The sequence below is a fragment of the Tinamus guttatus genome, unplaced genomic scaffold (genome assembly GCF_059628265.1).
Source record: "Tinamus guttatus ecotype Peru unplaced genomic scaffold, ASM5962826v1 Tinamus_guttatus_pri_ptg000287l, whole genome shotgun sequence".
NCBI lineage: Eukaryota > Metazoa > Chordata > Aves > Tinamiformes > Tinamidae > Tinamus > Tinamus guttatus.
The window spans coordinates 5617287-5631615 of NW_028288821.1; the positions used below are offsets into that span (position 1 = coordinate 5617287).

General features: G+C 42.1%; 1 protein-coding gene across 3 annotated transcripts in view; it reads right to left on the reverse strand.

The window, feature by feature from the left end:
- PAK3 (p21 (RAC1) activated kinase 3) overlaps positions 1–14329 on the reverse strand; it is a 107234-nt gene that overhangs the window by 9797 nt on the left and 83108 nt on the right. For 2 of the 3 annotated variants that reach the window (XM_088527523.1, XM_088527522.1), the window contains exons 4-8: positions 10889–11042; positions 9570–9607; positions 7495–7626; positions 6215–6377; positions 1896–1959 (exon numbers count right to left, since the gene is read on the reverse strand). In XM_088527523.1, coding sequence (XP_088383649.1) covers positions 1896–1959; positions 6215–6377; positions 7495–7626; positions 9570–9607; positions 10889–11042 — 551 coding nt within the window. Of the gene's footprint in view, positions 1–1895; positions 1960–6214; positions 6378–7494; positions 7627–9569; positions 9608–10888; positions 11043–12178; positions 12224–14329 lie in introns of all 3 variants that reach the window. The other variant, XM_088527524.1, reaches the window with a different exon arrangement.

Here is a 14329-nt window from a genome sequence, read left to right on the forward strand (position 1 = left end):
CAGAGGTAAAGGTGTGGACAGAGGCTCTTCTGGCTCTTCTCTTGCAGACCTCTCCCCCACTTGCTACCTTACCTCTTCCTACTGTGTAAAATACCAAAGGGAAAGAACATGGATCACAGGCAGAGGGTGATCAGCAGTTTTCCTACATTTAGGTTGAGCAGCCAAGGCACTCTGCAACTGCAAAGCCACAGCCCCAGCAGTAATAAACTGCCTTTTTCTTTTCTTCCTTGCTCCCAATATTGTCTAATATGCTTGAATGCTCTTCAATATACATTTGTAATTTGAAAGAAGTTCAGAGATGTACAATAGGTCACCTTTCCCCACAGTGCACCATTCCTCATGTGCATCCTGTGGGATGAACTGATCTGAGGGAAGTACTCTAGCGAATGCACTTGCTGTTTTAGCATTTGCAAGGAAAAATATTGTAATTTAGATAATAAGAGCCAGAGCAAGTCTTGCACAAACCAATGAGCTTTGCATGTATTTGAAACCCAAATGAAGGTGTGTTAACGGTCTCACATTCAACTGTTCATTGCAATAGCAACTCGGATACTAAAGACATCCGATACAGTGTCCCCAGGATGATATTTTAGGTTTTTTAGGATCTGACCCCCAGCTCCACAAGTCAACCTGGCTGCATTAGGGTCACAAGCTGGTTACACTGACACACACTCACTCCTCTGCTCCCAGGGTACAGAAATCTTCAGACTGTACTACAAGCTGAAGGACAACAGTTTAGAGGCCCTTTTAAGACAGATACGATGATCACTCTCTCATGGTGACAGCAATAACCTCCTCCACACACATTTATTCTGAATCTCTCTACTTCAGTCAACACTTTTCTTTCAAGAAACTAGCACAAATTGAAGTGTCCACTGATAAATGACAGTAAGAACCAAAGCTCAGGGTAGAAACCAAGCTGGAGCCTGAGTGTTATATAAGGAATGGCACAAAATCATCTTCCCACAAGTGCCCTACCAAATAAAATATTTCTGCCATAAAGCCTGCAAGAGAAAGAGCATAAGCGTGGCTGGCCTTCCTCAGTATATACCATTTGTAGGTCAGCAACACGCTACCCTGAGTTCAAATCTGACAAAATAGTTAAGGCAGAAAAGTATCCACCTGTGTCAAAGACGACTGTCACACGATGACAGCCGCGTGATGCTGGTCTTGCACAAGTGGAGTTCCCTCTGGGATTACAATGCAGCCCAGGAAGCTTTGCGTAGGGAGCCCTGGATAATATTTGCAAGACAAATATTGAATTTTGATGTTATTTCCCCAATTCTTCCTTTCTCACATAAAATATTTCAAAAGAATCCTATTTATAATAAGCTGGATTTCAAAATGGAATAGTTTGGCAGATGAATTTTAGCAAACTATTAAAACTTGAAGGATTCCAGAACGTTCTAATGTCAGGTAGATGATGTATTTTTTCCTCAAGCACTTTGTGTATCTGAACTGTTTTTTTTTTTTTTTATTACTGCATATTAGGTGGACTTTTTGTTGTTGTTTTTACTGCCTATGCTAGAAAAGAGAGATAAATAATCTCCGGTTTAAGTTTCTAAACTATGTTGTTGCAACCCTGATGACTGAAAGAATTTCTTTAGTAAAATATTAGATAAATGTTAATCTTAGCTGTTACCTACCTGGCACCTGTTAGGTTGCTCTTTAAGGCAACAAAATTTTTCCAAGTGCTAATAGTCTTAGCAAACAAGGCACTAACAGCAGTAGTATATTTGATGATTCATTTTGACTACTATGAAAATACTGGTCAACACAAAAGAAGCTAAGCTCTGGGTCCAAATGTGCTGGATCTTGCCTAACTTCACACTTGATACCACACCAGCAAGGTAGCTGACCTGTATTTTTGTGTAAGTAACTATGACTGGACTTACCCTTGGCCGATTTTTTCAAATCGAGTATATTTCTTCTTCGGGTCCCCCACACTCACAATGCTTCCTGCAAGAAACAAAATTAAAGAAGCTCTCTTGAAAATGGAGATTCCTCCTGCCCTGAGACCCCTCACCGCTCACTCTGGGCTTCTGAGCTGCTGGCCTTCAGCCCCCAAATGCTGGTGGCCTCCCCAGAGGCTGGTTTCTACAGCCCTCTGAAGAGCACCTGTGTCCGTGGAAGTAGGCAGGAAAGTGAGAGCATGAGGAAACACTCACAGAAGACAGATATGAATATAGAATGAACACCAGTGCAAGTGCTTGCTGCTTAAGTGCTAACAAGAGTTGGAATAACAAAGTGACTTTTTTTTCCCCTTCCAAATAATCACTGTGTGATTCTACAAAGTCTTTAATACTTTCAAAGATTAAATACAACTTGGGTTTTAGAATCACCTTTTATAAGCAGATGCCATTTAAAGAACAGGAAAAACATAAAGTGTTTCCAGGAGGGGATCTTGTCAACTTTTCAGTAGTTCACCAAAAGAATGCTTTTGCCTTTTGAATTAGAGCAGCTAACATCATAACTAACTACTATGGGGTTTTAAGAATTATGACCCTTAGAATTCACTGCAGAGGCTAAGCCAGGAAGAGGCCAAGTCATTTGAAGTCGCACGCCACAAAAGGAGACTCGCAGTCTCCACATACTGATCCTCACAACCAAAAGGGACCCGTGACGGGCAGTGACAACAGCCCCACTCTGCAGCAGGGCTGTTACAAAGGCCGCTGCACAACACGCCGTGGAGCTGTGCGGCGCAGCCGGGCTGCACGGGCTGCTGCCACCTCCCGGCAGCTCCTCGCTGCAGCGCCGGGCACAGCCCTGCACGGGGCACGGGACAGGCCGGCTCCCCAGGCGGGTCTGCAGCGCACTGGCCGCTCAGCGTTAAAATCAAAACACACAGATGTGGTTTCCTGCACACTCCGAGGTGCAGCCAGTCTGAACGAGAAGGAAGGAAAGCCCCAGTTAGGATAGTCTGTTTGTATGAGATGGAAAAGCCAAAATCTGAGAAACTCAAACAAATCCAAAGGAATAATTAAAAAACAATATTGTTTTTTCTGGTCCACTAGTTTCCTAGATAAAATACAAACAACAAGAAGCAAAAGCTGACAGTTTAATGGCAATGCAAATGCCTTCTAAAGATTTAGCTCAGAATGCACATCACTGAACTCCTCAGAGAAGATTAGTTCAGGAGCAAAAACACCCAACGTGCGACTGCACGTTTTTTTTGAGTGATCTGGCAACATTCCTCCATCACAAACACAAACCTATTCACTCACAAGTGCTTCCAAATCTAAACTACGTGATGTGCCTCTTGCTGCAAGTATCAACCTACACATTTCTCTCCTCTGTCCAGGCTATTTCTCTGGATGCTTTTAGCACCCAAACGGGCATCTGGCAGGATGCACAGCCAAGAATCCAGCCCATCAGTGTAGCAAGAAGAGGCATCGAGACCATCTGGTACCAACCCTGCTAACACCTTCGCTGGCCACGGCAAGGGCGCTAATGGGGAGCTGCAGGGCAAGAGGCTTCCCTTGCTCGGCAGGAGCTTGCGGGCTGAGGAAGCCAACGCAGCCTGAAGTGATCCTGCCCGGCCATCCCAACCTGTGAAAATTATCCCAACGGCACTGCCTGCAGCCCAAGCTATAGACAATACATTTTTGGGAGTCAGTTAACTTCCTGTATTTTGCCCCAGTCAAGGGATGAAAGTAGCCAGCACTGAGATTCAAATGTTGTAGTCACTGCTTAGCAGCAAAACTTCTTGAATATACAAAGTGGGAACTCACTGACATGTGCAATGGAAGAAAAGCTTGCTGTCTACTTCCCTGAACTGGTTCTTCTGTATAAAATAATCTTGTGGAGAAGAACGCGACCAGAGGAATCTGGGACTGCCTTTAAACCAAGCGAAAGGCAAGGATGTGACTGGGAGAAGGCTCATGCTCGCACGGCCGCGCGCCGCCACCCTCAGACAGGCCCGTCTTTGCAGCACTAAACCAAGCACTGCCGTGATCCTGGGCTGGGCTGGCTGGCAGGAAAAATACCGTGTTGTCACTGTCTGCCCAGGTGCTATTTTCAGCTAGTTAATGGCACAATGTATCTACCAGGAGAAATGCCAGAAGCTCGTGTTAGAAAAGAGAAAGAGAGACTGAACTACAAATATTCTCAGTAGGCCTTTTCCAAAAGATTTTGCAGCTCAGATTTCAGATCTTGAGTAGCTACTTCGGAGCTACTTCGGAAGGTCAGTTGCCTGTGGCTGTTTTCTCATGCACATCAAATGTAATAGGACTGAAACCAACAGCCTGGAGTGTGGCCGCAGTTTAGAAAAGCACTTCCCATTCTGGACAAAAGACAAACATATCAACTATTTTGATGTCTTTAGCACTTTCCTCTATCAAGGCAGTATTTAAGAAAGCAGATCTGGGCCATTTATGTCTTATAACTACAGTGGAACATATTCAAGATTTCACCACAGGCAGAATTTCATTTGATCTTATCTCAATATTACAGTTTTTACTTCCTAATAAAACTTATAATGAAAGTGGCTCTAAAATCCACAAGTTATTTCAAGCAGAAAAGAATTATGAAAGCTATTTAAGATAAAAGAGAGAAGGGAAAGTCTTCCTAAAAGTAGAATAAAACCAATTGTGGAAGAAGTAGGCAAGGTGGAAGAGTCATATGGGTTAAACAAATAAAAAAGCACATATGCTTAAATATAATTAGCCCAGGACTATAATAAAAGGGCATCATCCAGCTTTTGGATGGCTGTGTGGAATCTTAAGATTTTCAGTGTCTACACTGCAATTTGCTGAAGCCAGACCTTCAGACCTGGCTGAGTACCAAAATCTTAAGAAAATACATACAAGCATGTAACATTCAAAGATAAAACCTGCAATATGGCTCAGTCCTGATCTGTGCTACCCAGAAGCTCAAAAAAAAAATAACACTTATGTACAACATATTTTTATGTTCATGCACGCAATGTACCTGCAAATCTCATGTTGGAAGCCTGTCTCAAAAATTTAGCCTCAGCTATAAGGTGATATACAGGTAACTACCAACTCTGGAGTAAATGCATTAATGAATTTCATTTTCTCTAAAGAAAAACTCCTAAAACTCTACATAAGCAGCTGCAGTCCCACATACGAGGCTCCAGCACCTGCAGTCCCACCAGCCGTCAGCGATGGGGCAGTTAGGACAGAGGTTAGTCCAGCACAGGAATGACACAGACACACTGCTGGGCTGAAGCCACAGCCAGACAGCATCCCTTTACAAGGGGCTGTCACCATTAAAGTCATAACATTAGTGGCTTGGAGATCAAACACAAGGAGATGTAGATAATCCACTAATCCTCACATTTAATACCAGGGACCAGGCTGAGCTGGTCTGTGTTATGAACCCAAGGATATATTTATTATCTGATAATATAAAACTGGCAGCTACTGTGTGCAATAAAACTACTACACTGTTTATGCTGTAGAATCAGGAGCCACACAGCAGCTTGGGGTGTTTTCCTAGAACATGATCCGTGCGGGGACTGGGCCAGTGGTATCGGCTGGTTGGGAACTGGCCATGAGGAAGTGCCTCGTGTCTGCGGAACACGCAGGGGATGTGCTGCAGGGCAGCTCCCAAGAAATGCCTGCAGGGCAATCCTGTGGGATCATGCCACACAGAAGCGGCGTGCATGCACGCCCCTGGACATGTCTTTATGAGCACATAGCTGAAAAAATGTAACAAAGGTTATTATAAAACTAAACCTTTTCTTTTGGAGTACATTGAAAACACATGTCCTTTCTACCCATGGTATGAATTAAAGTTCTTTAAAAGGAGTGCTCTCTGACAAAAACAGACAATTCTTATTTAAAAAATCCAGCACAGTACTAGTGGTAGTAATTGTATTTTGGCTCTGATGACTGATGAGAAGTTGGAGCCTGAACAGAATTTAGGAGCCCAAATACTCTGTTGAATTTGGGCCTCAACAGAAAGCAGCTCACTAGGCCGTTCACCAGGGCACAATCTTCTGCTCAACCAGAAACAATCTCTTCTCTGGCCTTCAGCACAGAAGGAAGCTCAGACAAATCTGACCCGGCCATAAACGCCCTGAGAGGCAGAAGGGCTGCCCAGTGCGCTCTCTTCCTCTAAGCGCAATAACAGTTTGGATATGGAGTTGCCGGTGCCCCTGTGCCACCAAAATGAGGATGTTTGGTACACATAGTCCTAAGACACCCCCACACTACCCTGCCTTATCAAGCAAGGCATACTGAATACTTACTCAACTTCTCTAGGATCTCCTCATCTGTCATCTTGGATTTTTTTCGCTGCCGGTCTGTATTTCTGTATAAAGTGTTTGTGTTTGAGTTTTCAGGCTGGGGGGTGGTAGCTTCTTTAGCTGGTGCTGGTGCCGCAACAGGTTCAATTACAGAGCGTGTGTAGATCTGAGACAAGAAAATATTTTGTGTCAGAAAGGCATCCTGCAGAGATACCCCTGAGACTGTATTTCAAACACAAATCTTTACAATAGTGTTTGCCTAAAAATCACACTACGAACAAATGAAGCCCAAATTATGCTTCTTGGATATGCAGGCTCTCAACATATTTGTTTTCACTATCCCACAGCTCAACTGTATTGAGCAAAAATGAAGGCCAGTTTTACACATTTCCATATCCAGTTTATTTTTAATTTTCATTTTTGTAAGTTTTCTGAAAGATGACTGAGAGGATGAACTTACTGCACGTCAGGGATTCAGGAGCAAATCTGTTCAGGGCCTGGCAGCCTTGACCCCTGGCTCATCTGTTTTCACATGTAATAAAAGGCCGCCTTAGATGGAACTCTGTTAAAAATTCCATGGATGGCACCAGTGGCTGCTCACCCTCCAGAGGCTCTGAGACTTTGCAGACCAAACAAAACAAATGAGCAATAAAACTCATTTTAGCCGATAAGATATATGTCTGCATAGAAGCAGGGAGTATACCTCTTTGCTGATCATAACTCTTGAACTGACATTTCTCCACTGTTTCAGACTTTAGGGAGCAGCATTAGGAATTAGGAACTTCATGGCAGTCTTTCGGAGGTGCACTTGGGTTCTTCTCACCAAACTAAGCCTACTTCAGTCTAGAAAAAATAGGAGTATGGTCTAAGCTGTATATTTAGCTCCTTCTATGAGCAGTGGAGGAAGATGTGTTCCTCCAGGGAACGGCTTCTCCTGCATATGAACTGCCTCTCCTGGCCTGTCTCCAACAACAACTGTGGGGGTCTACACAGATTCTTCAGATAAAGTTGCTCACTTTTACTCCAGTAGTACTAGAATCAGGATACATAATGCTACCCTTATCTGACACTAAAATAAAATTCAGAGTTCCTATCTTGGGAAACTGATAATTAAACAAGAAACAAAGCAAGTTTTCCTGGTGTCGGTGGCTTGGGTGAAGCAATAACCCAGGGTAGGCCTCCAGCCTTCAAGATCTTCATCCAAAACCAGCATGTGTTGGCTGATCAGAAACACTCAGCTCTGAATTATACAATAACCAGTCCTAACCAAAGCTGGGACTCACTGATTTTGTATGCTCAGGCCGTGGTGCAATAACAGGTGGAGGTTCATTGTCATCTTCCTCTTCTTCATCCTCTTCATCCTCTTCTTCAGAAACAGGGGGAGCTAGTGGGGGCTCTGATGCAGTCTTTGTGCTCTACGGAGAGACAGAAGCACAAGCGATAATTCCTGTGTTTGGCACCTGAGAGGATTGATAATCACATATAACTTCAGTCCATTTGGGTGTGACAAACCAATCCATACTTTCCTAGAGCCCTAGAGGCTTCGGCTGTAAGTCACACATGGCAAACTACAATTTTACAGTTATAAATTACCATGTGGTTTGGTTAATCCATCTCTGTGTTTTTCATTTTTGCTCTTATTTACAGTAAACTACAGTTTAGTAAACTACAGTGGGCTACTGAACTCTGTCCTATAAATATGGCTGAAGCACTGAATTAAATAAAAACAACTACATCGTTTCTTTCCATGCTCAGTCAGAGACTAATTTAATGAAGACTAATATTTGAATATATCTTTAGAAATGCCACGTAGTTTCTGGTAAACGGCTTTGGCATTTTTTTTTTGCAGGAATGGTAACAGTTAATTAGACTAACAGGTGTCTTCTGGCTAAGTTAATTATTGCACTTTAAAGCACAAAGCCTCCTTCACTGTCTTACTGGGAATTTGGTTTTGAAGAGAAGGGCTATTTGCTTCTATATTATTTTCCCCTTGGGGTAATCATATTGCATGTTTGCACAGTACTGAATTTCCCTGTTTAGCAGCTCCTTTTTTTCCACACCATCCTCATATTTCCCTAATCACAAGCTAACACCTGGATATTTTTGCTATTTGTTTGGCTTTTATTGCACCAACACGCCGAGTGCCCCTGACTCCACTGGGAAGGCGCGGGTCCCGCCGCAGCTTCCGCAGCTGCTGAACTGCAGTGGATCAAATGGGCTGCTCTACCCATTTGTACCTCTTTGGGATCATCTTTTAAATGGTATCATCTAGGGCAGCGCTGGAAGGGCCACTGGAGAGGGGGGAAAAGGGACTAATCTTCCCCCCATGCCTTCCTGCTCAGATCACTGCATTCTGTTTTAATTCCCCTGTACTTCAACACACTGGTGGATATATCCAACTGCACCTTTTCCAGAAGGAGCAGCTCTATTGCCCCACTTTTAAAGATAATGGATAAAACCGGCTGCTAAGAGGGCCAAAGCAGAGAATGATACACGAGATATTCTAATCATCCCAACAGTCTCATTGCTGGTTGTCTCTGCTACAACAAAATCCCATAGCACTGCCAGTGTCTCCATCCCTGCTGGAAATGGCTATTTGAGAGGCCTTACTATGCTCCAGTGAAATTCAAACTTCCTCTTAAAAGTCTGTTTTATTAAGGATAATGGAAGTGGCATCAATTTAAAATTGCAAGTGTGACTATTCCATGGTGATTTTCGTTTCATTATATACACTCTCCTCTGTGTAATCACAAACCTAAAATTAAGTTGCTTAACCCTTGAAAATAAAGGCCAAATCCCCATTCAATCATTTGCTCTTTAATGCACTAACATTAACACTGATAAATTCGGTCAGTATTAATGAGGATGTCACGAGCACATCTTTGAGATTTCTATAGCAATTCAGTATTAATTAGAGTGGATCATTATTTAAAACTTTCTTTCAGTGGCTCCAGTGAGTTACATATCAATTATAACTTTATTTAGATTCAGCTACATATCCAGCTGTACTAAAAGGAAAGCATAAAACTTAATAGAAATGGATTTTAAGTTGTTAAAACTATATTAGAACAGCCTAAGTAGACAGTACAGCTTACTGTTGCAAATTATGTAGTCCACCATGGCTAAAAACATGGAGCTATCTTCTGCAGATCCTGAATTTCTTCTGTTTTTAGAATTTTTTACGCAGAAAATTAGAAAACAGCCAGTGACTCCTTTCCTGCTGCTGCAAAGAGGCTGAAATGTACAAATGTCCTTTCCTTCAGCCTAAGAGGTTGGCAACTTTCACAAAATTCAAAGCCAACAGCCTGCACCGGGGTCCTTAAGCGCTACAAAGGTAGAAGTTTGCTTTCACACTCACCGAAGGATGCGCTGCGATGTATCCATGGGCGCTCTTATCTGCAAAAGGCAAGGAAAAGGAACCAGACACTTGTTACAACAGTGCCTCTCGTGGGGAATCCCACAGAGCAGGCAAATCCAAACTGAAATCATTTTTCTTTCATATCCCTTCAGCAAAAACAGTTATTTAACATAGCAAGCAAGAGGACAGTATGATACGCTAGGTTACTCTTTTTCTATAGTTTTGCACAGTTTTGCCAGCAAATAAAGTGCAAGAAAATACAGTTAAGAAAATGCAAGTTGTTCTTTAATATCCAAGACTTCTGCCCAAGCGCTAAGGCAGCTTTTAATATCCCCTCATTAATGCCTGCCCTGATCCTCCCTAGTTTGCTGAAAACATTTCTCCATGGAAGCTTTCCCAAAACTGTCCTCAGCTGTGGCACAGCATAGGCACAACAGCATGAAGATGTTATACCCTTTTCCCTATTATGCTGGGCAGGAATCCATCCATCTTCCCAGCTTTTGGCAACGCAAATGTTGAGTTCTGTAACATACACTAACCGATTTGAACTTTGCATTTCATCGCAAAGTCAACTGGCATTTTAGTGCATGTACTTGCTTTCTCACTTTTGCAATGCTCCACTATGGTTTTGCAGATTGTTCACAACTAAGGGAAAAATTACAGCAACATCACATCCCTAGGCTCTTCAACAGTAATTCCCCAAATGACAATCCGAAGAACTTCACAGCATGAATGTGCTATGGAGGTTACCCTGCACATTGCCACCGTCCTTATCACGTGTTGTGGCCAAATCCCTTTTTAGGACACCATGACAGCAACTGTTTGGTATTTATTTGTGCATTTACGCATAGCAAACTAATCTTGGCTATAAATGATATACAAAATTCTTTGAAAATTCTTCTCAACCAAGAAGTACCAAAAAAGTCCTTTGAGGCTGCAGTCTATTGCTTTTAGGATCCAAGAGTTACTTATATAATGGACAAAAACATGTACCTTGTATCTCAATCTGAACACTAAAGCAATGAGGATGCAAACAAGCAGCAAAAGGAAAGTAAACATTATTTTTGACTATTGATACTCATGGTTTCTGAATAAAAATGGTAGCGATTGTTCCATCTAGCGTCTTATCTATCTCTGAAAACAACTGACAAGTCGTCATACTTTCAACTACTTTTTTGGGACTAACTCATTCCATCAGTGAACAATCTTTCTGAGTGCAATTTTTCTGAAGTTGTTTCTTGACACTGAACTTCCTTGAGCTTCAGTTTCCCTCCTTTGGGGCCTGACACTCTCTTTTTTGCAGAGAGATGTAGACTTACCTCCTGAAGTAAAGCTCATGTATTTCTGGTTGTTAACTGTTTCTTTGGAATCGTAAAATTTGAGGACATCTAGAACTGCTTGTGGGTTCTTCTTCTGCTCTAGTTTTGTTATGTTGGAGGTCTGTAGCAGCCTGGCCCATTGCTCTGGAATGCCCTGCAGATGTCAAGCAGAAAAAATACTAATTTAGATAATCCAAAAGTCACAGTACTACAGTTCTTTACCAAGATCCCATGCTACCTGTAAGATTGCTTTCAGAAATTTTGATTGACACCTTACAGTTAAGATTAGAAGCTAATACAGTAGATGCAATCATTCTCTTCTCTATCAAAATAGAGAGCTAAAACCAGGATCCAACTTTAAAAAGAAAAGAAAGTTATGACTGTGACAGGAAAAAAAGTGCATGAAACTCATCTTTAAATCAAATCTGCTCTTCCATGGAATAATGATTTAAGGCTTAGCTTGTTTTCCTGGTGATTCAATGCAGACATAACAAGACTACTCTAGATTTGTGGACAATATAGTGTATTTTAGGAGCTTTACACTGGATTTTTAATGCTTAATAGTGCAAATGCACATTGCTGAAATGATTACTGCTGTCTGATTAAAAGGTAAATCCCACCCTGATACACTTATTTTCAGCATATCAGGAGAGAACTGAGGAGTTAAGAATCTGCATTTAAATTCTAAAAACTGTAGCACTCAGCTGTAACGCAGCTGCTGCTAAGGATGCCTCATTTTAGAGCTCCTGAAGCTCTCTACATTCTCTGCTGCAAATATATGGAAACTGGGGAGTCAGAAGAGAGACTGACAGTGCCAAAGCCTTGCATCAACTCTCATACACATTAAGAGCGAGGGTGGCATCTGAAAATTGGTCCAATTGCTGAAAGCCGCAACTCTGCGTTGAAATTATATTGATGAGAAATTGCTTTAAATATCCAGTATAATTTCCTAAATCTGAGAGCCTATAATTTTCCCCATTTACTGCACAGCCAACATCTATCAGCGAATCATAGGGCTTAGGGAAGAAAAAAACAAAAGCTACACCTGAAGTGCATTTATGCTTACCCTTGGCGCCACCCCAATCTAGATAAACATTTTAACATGGCCTTTTCCTAAGAAGTTCTCGGCAAAACAATGTGTGACATGGGCCTCCAGAGTTTCAGATTGATGGAAAAAAGTGGGATAAGCCAAGCAACAAATCTACTGCACACACATCAACCTGCTGCTGCAGTGCTATGACATCTCAAAGAAGCACTTTGATGCAAGCTTCTTTTGGGCCTGTGACGCACCTCTGGAAGCTTCCCTGTGCACATCTGTGAGCCATAGAGATCTGGCTGTAATGGACGTAAATAAAGAAAGAAAAGAAAGTTAAAACAGAATGTGGGACAACTTAGAAGGTGGTAGGAGATGAAACCAATGGGTTAAAATGGGGAAAATCCCATCTAAAATGGGAGTTATGAGGTAGGTACATCAAACAGATCAGGTGTTGGACAGGCTACAGGGAGGCAGGCTTAGGAAAAACAGAAAAATCACAACTGTTCCAAAGTTTGGAAGCATCATTTCCCCCTCCTTTTTTTAAAACAGTTTTTCTCTCCCTCAAAAAAAATACATTAATGAGGATTAACGGCAAGCAACTGGAAAAATTACTTGCGATTCCTCTTTTTAATTAAAAAAAATATATATAATAAAAGGACATACTGGGCTTCAGCTGTTTCAGCTAGTTTTTGAAGCCAAGCTAGCAGTTTTGAATGATCCTACACAAATTTGTCCAGTGGTTCTCAAGTCCCCAGATGACAACTGGCCAGTGCATGAGTTTACAAAATGCAATGGAGAAAGTAGCTGTTAAGCTCAGCTTTCACACCAGGAGTTCATGCATTGCTATAATCCAAATAACCGACATGTGCCAGTCTGAAAACCAGGACAGCTCTAAAATGCTTGCTTAGATTAACAATGTGCAGCTTCTCTGGATTTATAATACCCACAACTTTCTCCCACTTGCTATTGTCAGAACGTGTAAACTATAACAGATTGGCAGGTGACCAGTTTTTTTCCTCAATTGGGGATCGGGTAGCTATTTCAAAAATGCATGCGCTTCAAAATCCAGTGCAAACCACACCTTTTCCTCCATTCAGAAAATGCAACTGTTTCTTCAAAATAAATCAATGCTAAGCTCTAGAAGCATGCTCCCACCAATAGTTTCCTAACAATTTTATTTTGCACTTTAAACCCTACTTTTTAGCAAGGGTGGTTGCTCCAAGCACAGTGAAATGGAGATATAACATATGTTCATGATTAACAACACGCTTTGGTGCTCAAGCCTAAGAGCCAAGTATTAGAAGCCCATGCAGGTTTTCCCAACTTTGTTTCTGAGATGCAACTAATAGCAATCAGGTCATACAGCCAAGAGGATGAATGTTAGGCATCAGAAAACTGTTCAGTGCATTGCAATGCAGTAAAGCAGATGATATTGGCAACTATTTGGGAAAAAAAAAATAGCTATTTGCACATTTACTGCACATTCCCATGGCACTTCCAAACTTTTTAAAGGAGACAGACAGTGTGATCACTAGACAGTGGGAATATTTTTGCATGGTGGCTAGTGGCAGTCCCTTTAGCAAAAGGTACTTACCACGTGACAACCTGGCTGACACAGGAGTTGTATCCAGGTTGGGACAAATCAGAGGTGCTGAACGTAACACAGTCCTTGTAGCTGGGGATTATCTGGGGGCTGATGGCAAAACTCCATTGGTCTGGTTGACATTTTGCTCCACTAAGGCCTGCGAGTCAAGCCCTGTCCTACCAACCTGCACGGGGCCACCCGGCCCTGGGGATGTTCGAAGCTGTTCAGTCTGCAGTGCTGCCCTTCCAGTTTTAGCAATAAGCACCACTGTAGCAACGACTACCCAGCTAATTTTCACTGTGAAAGGGACAAATGTATTAAAAAGCAATTGCTGCTACAGGAGTTAAGCTACATAAATTCAGCCAAGAACAAGTCTTGCATTCTGCAAAAGGCTGGGCCCTGCGCATGCAGCACCTAACATAATAGCATCAGGCTTTTTTGATTCTTAACTGTTTTGACCTGGTAGCTTATAAAAGTTACATTAACAGCAATCTTAGAAGAACCAGTAGAAAGTATTTAGAACTGAAATGTATTAACTGCTGCTTCCCTCCTTTCTGCTCCAACTAGCAGGGACACAAAATTAACTAGGCCCATCGTCACCAACCCATGTGCCAAACATCTGCTTGTGCCCCATCTCGTTTGTGCGAGCTGGAAGGGTCTGAAGTGAGGGCAGAGATCGAGGCAGAAGGGTGAAAAGCAGAAAGAAGACAGAAAAGGATGAATAGTAAATGAGCGTGCAGTGGGGAGAGCAGTGAAATGTAGTAGGATGGAAAGAAGTAAGGGATGCAAATACAAAAGGGTAACTTAAAAAAACAACAGA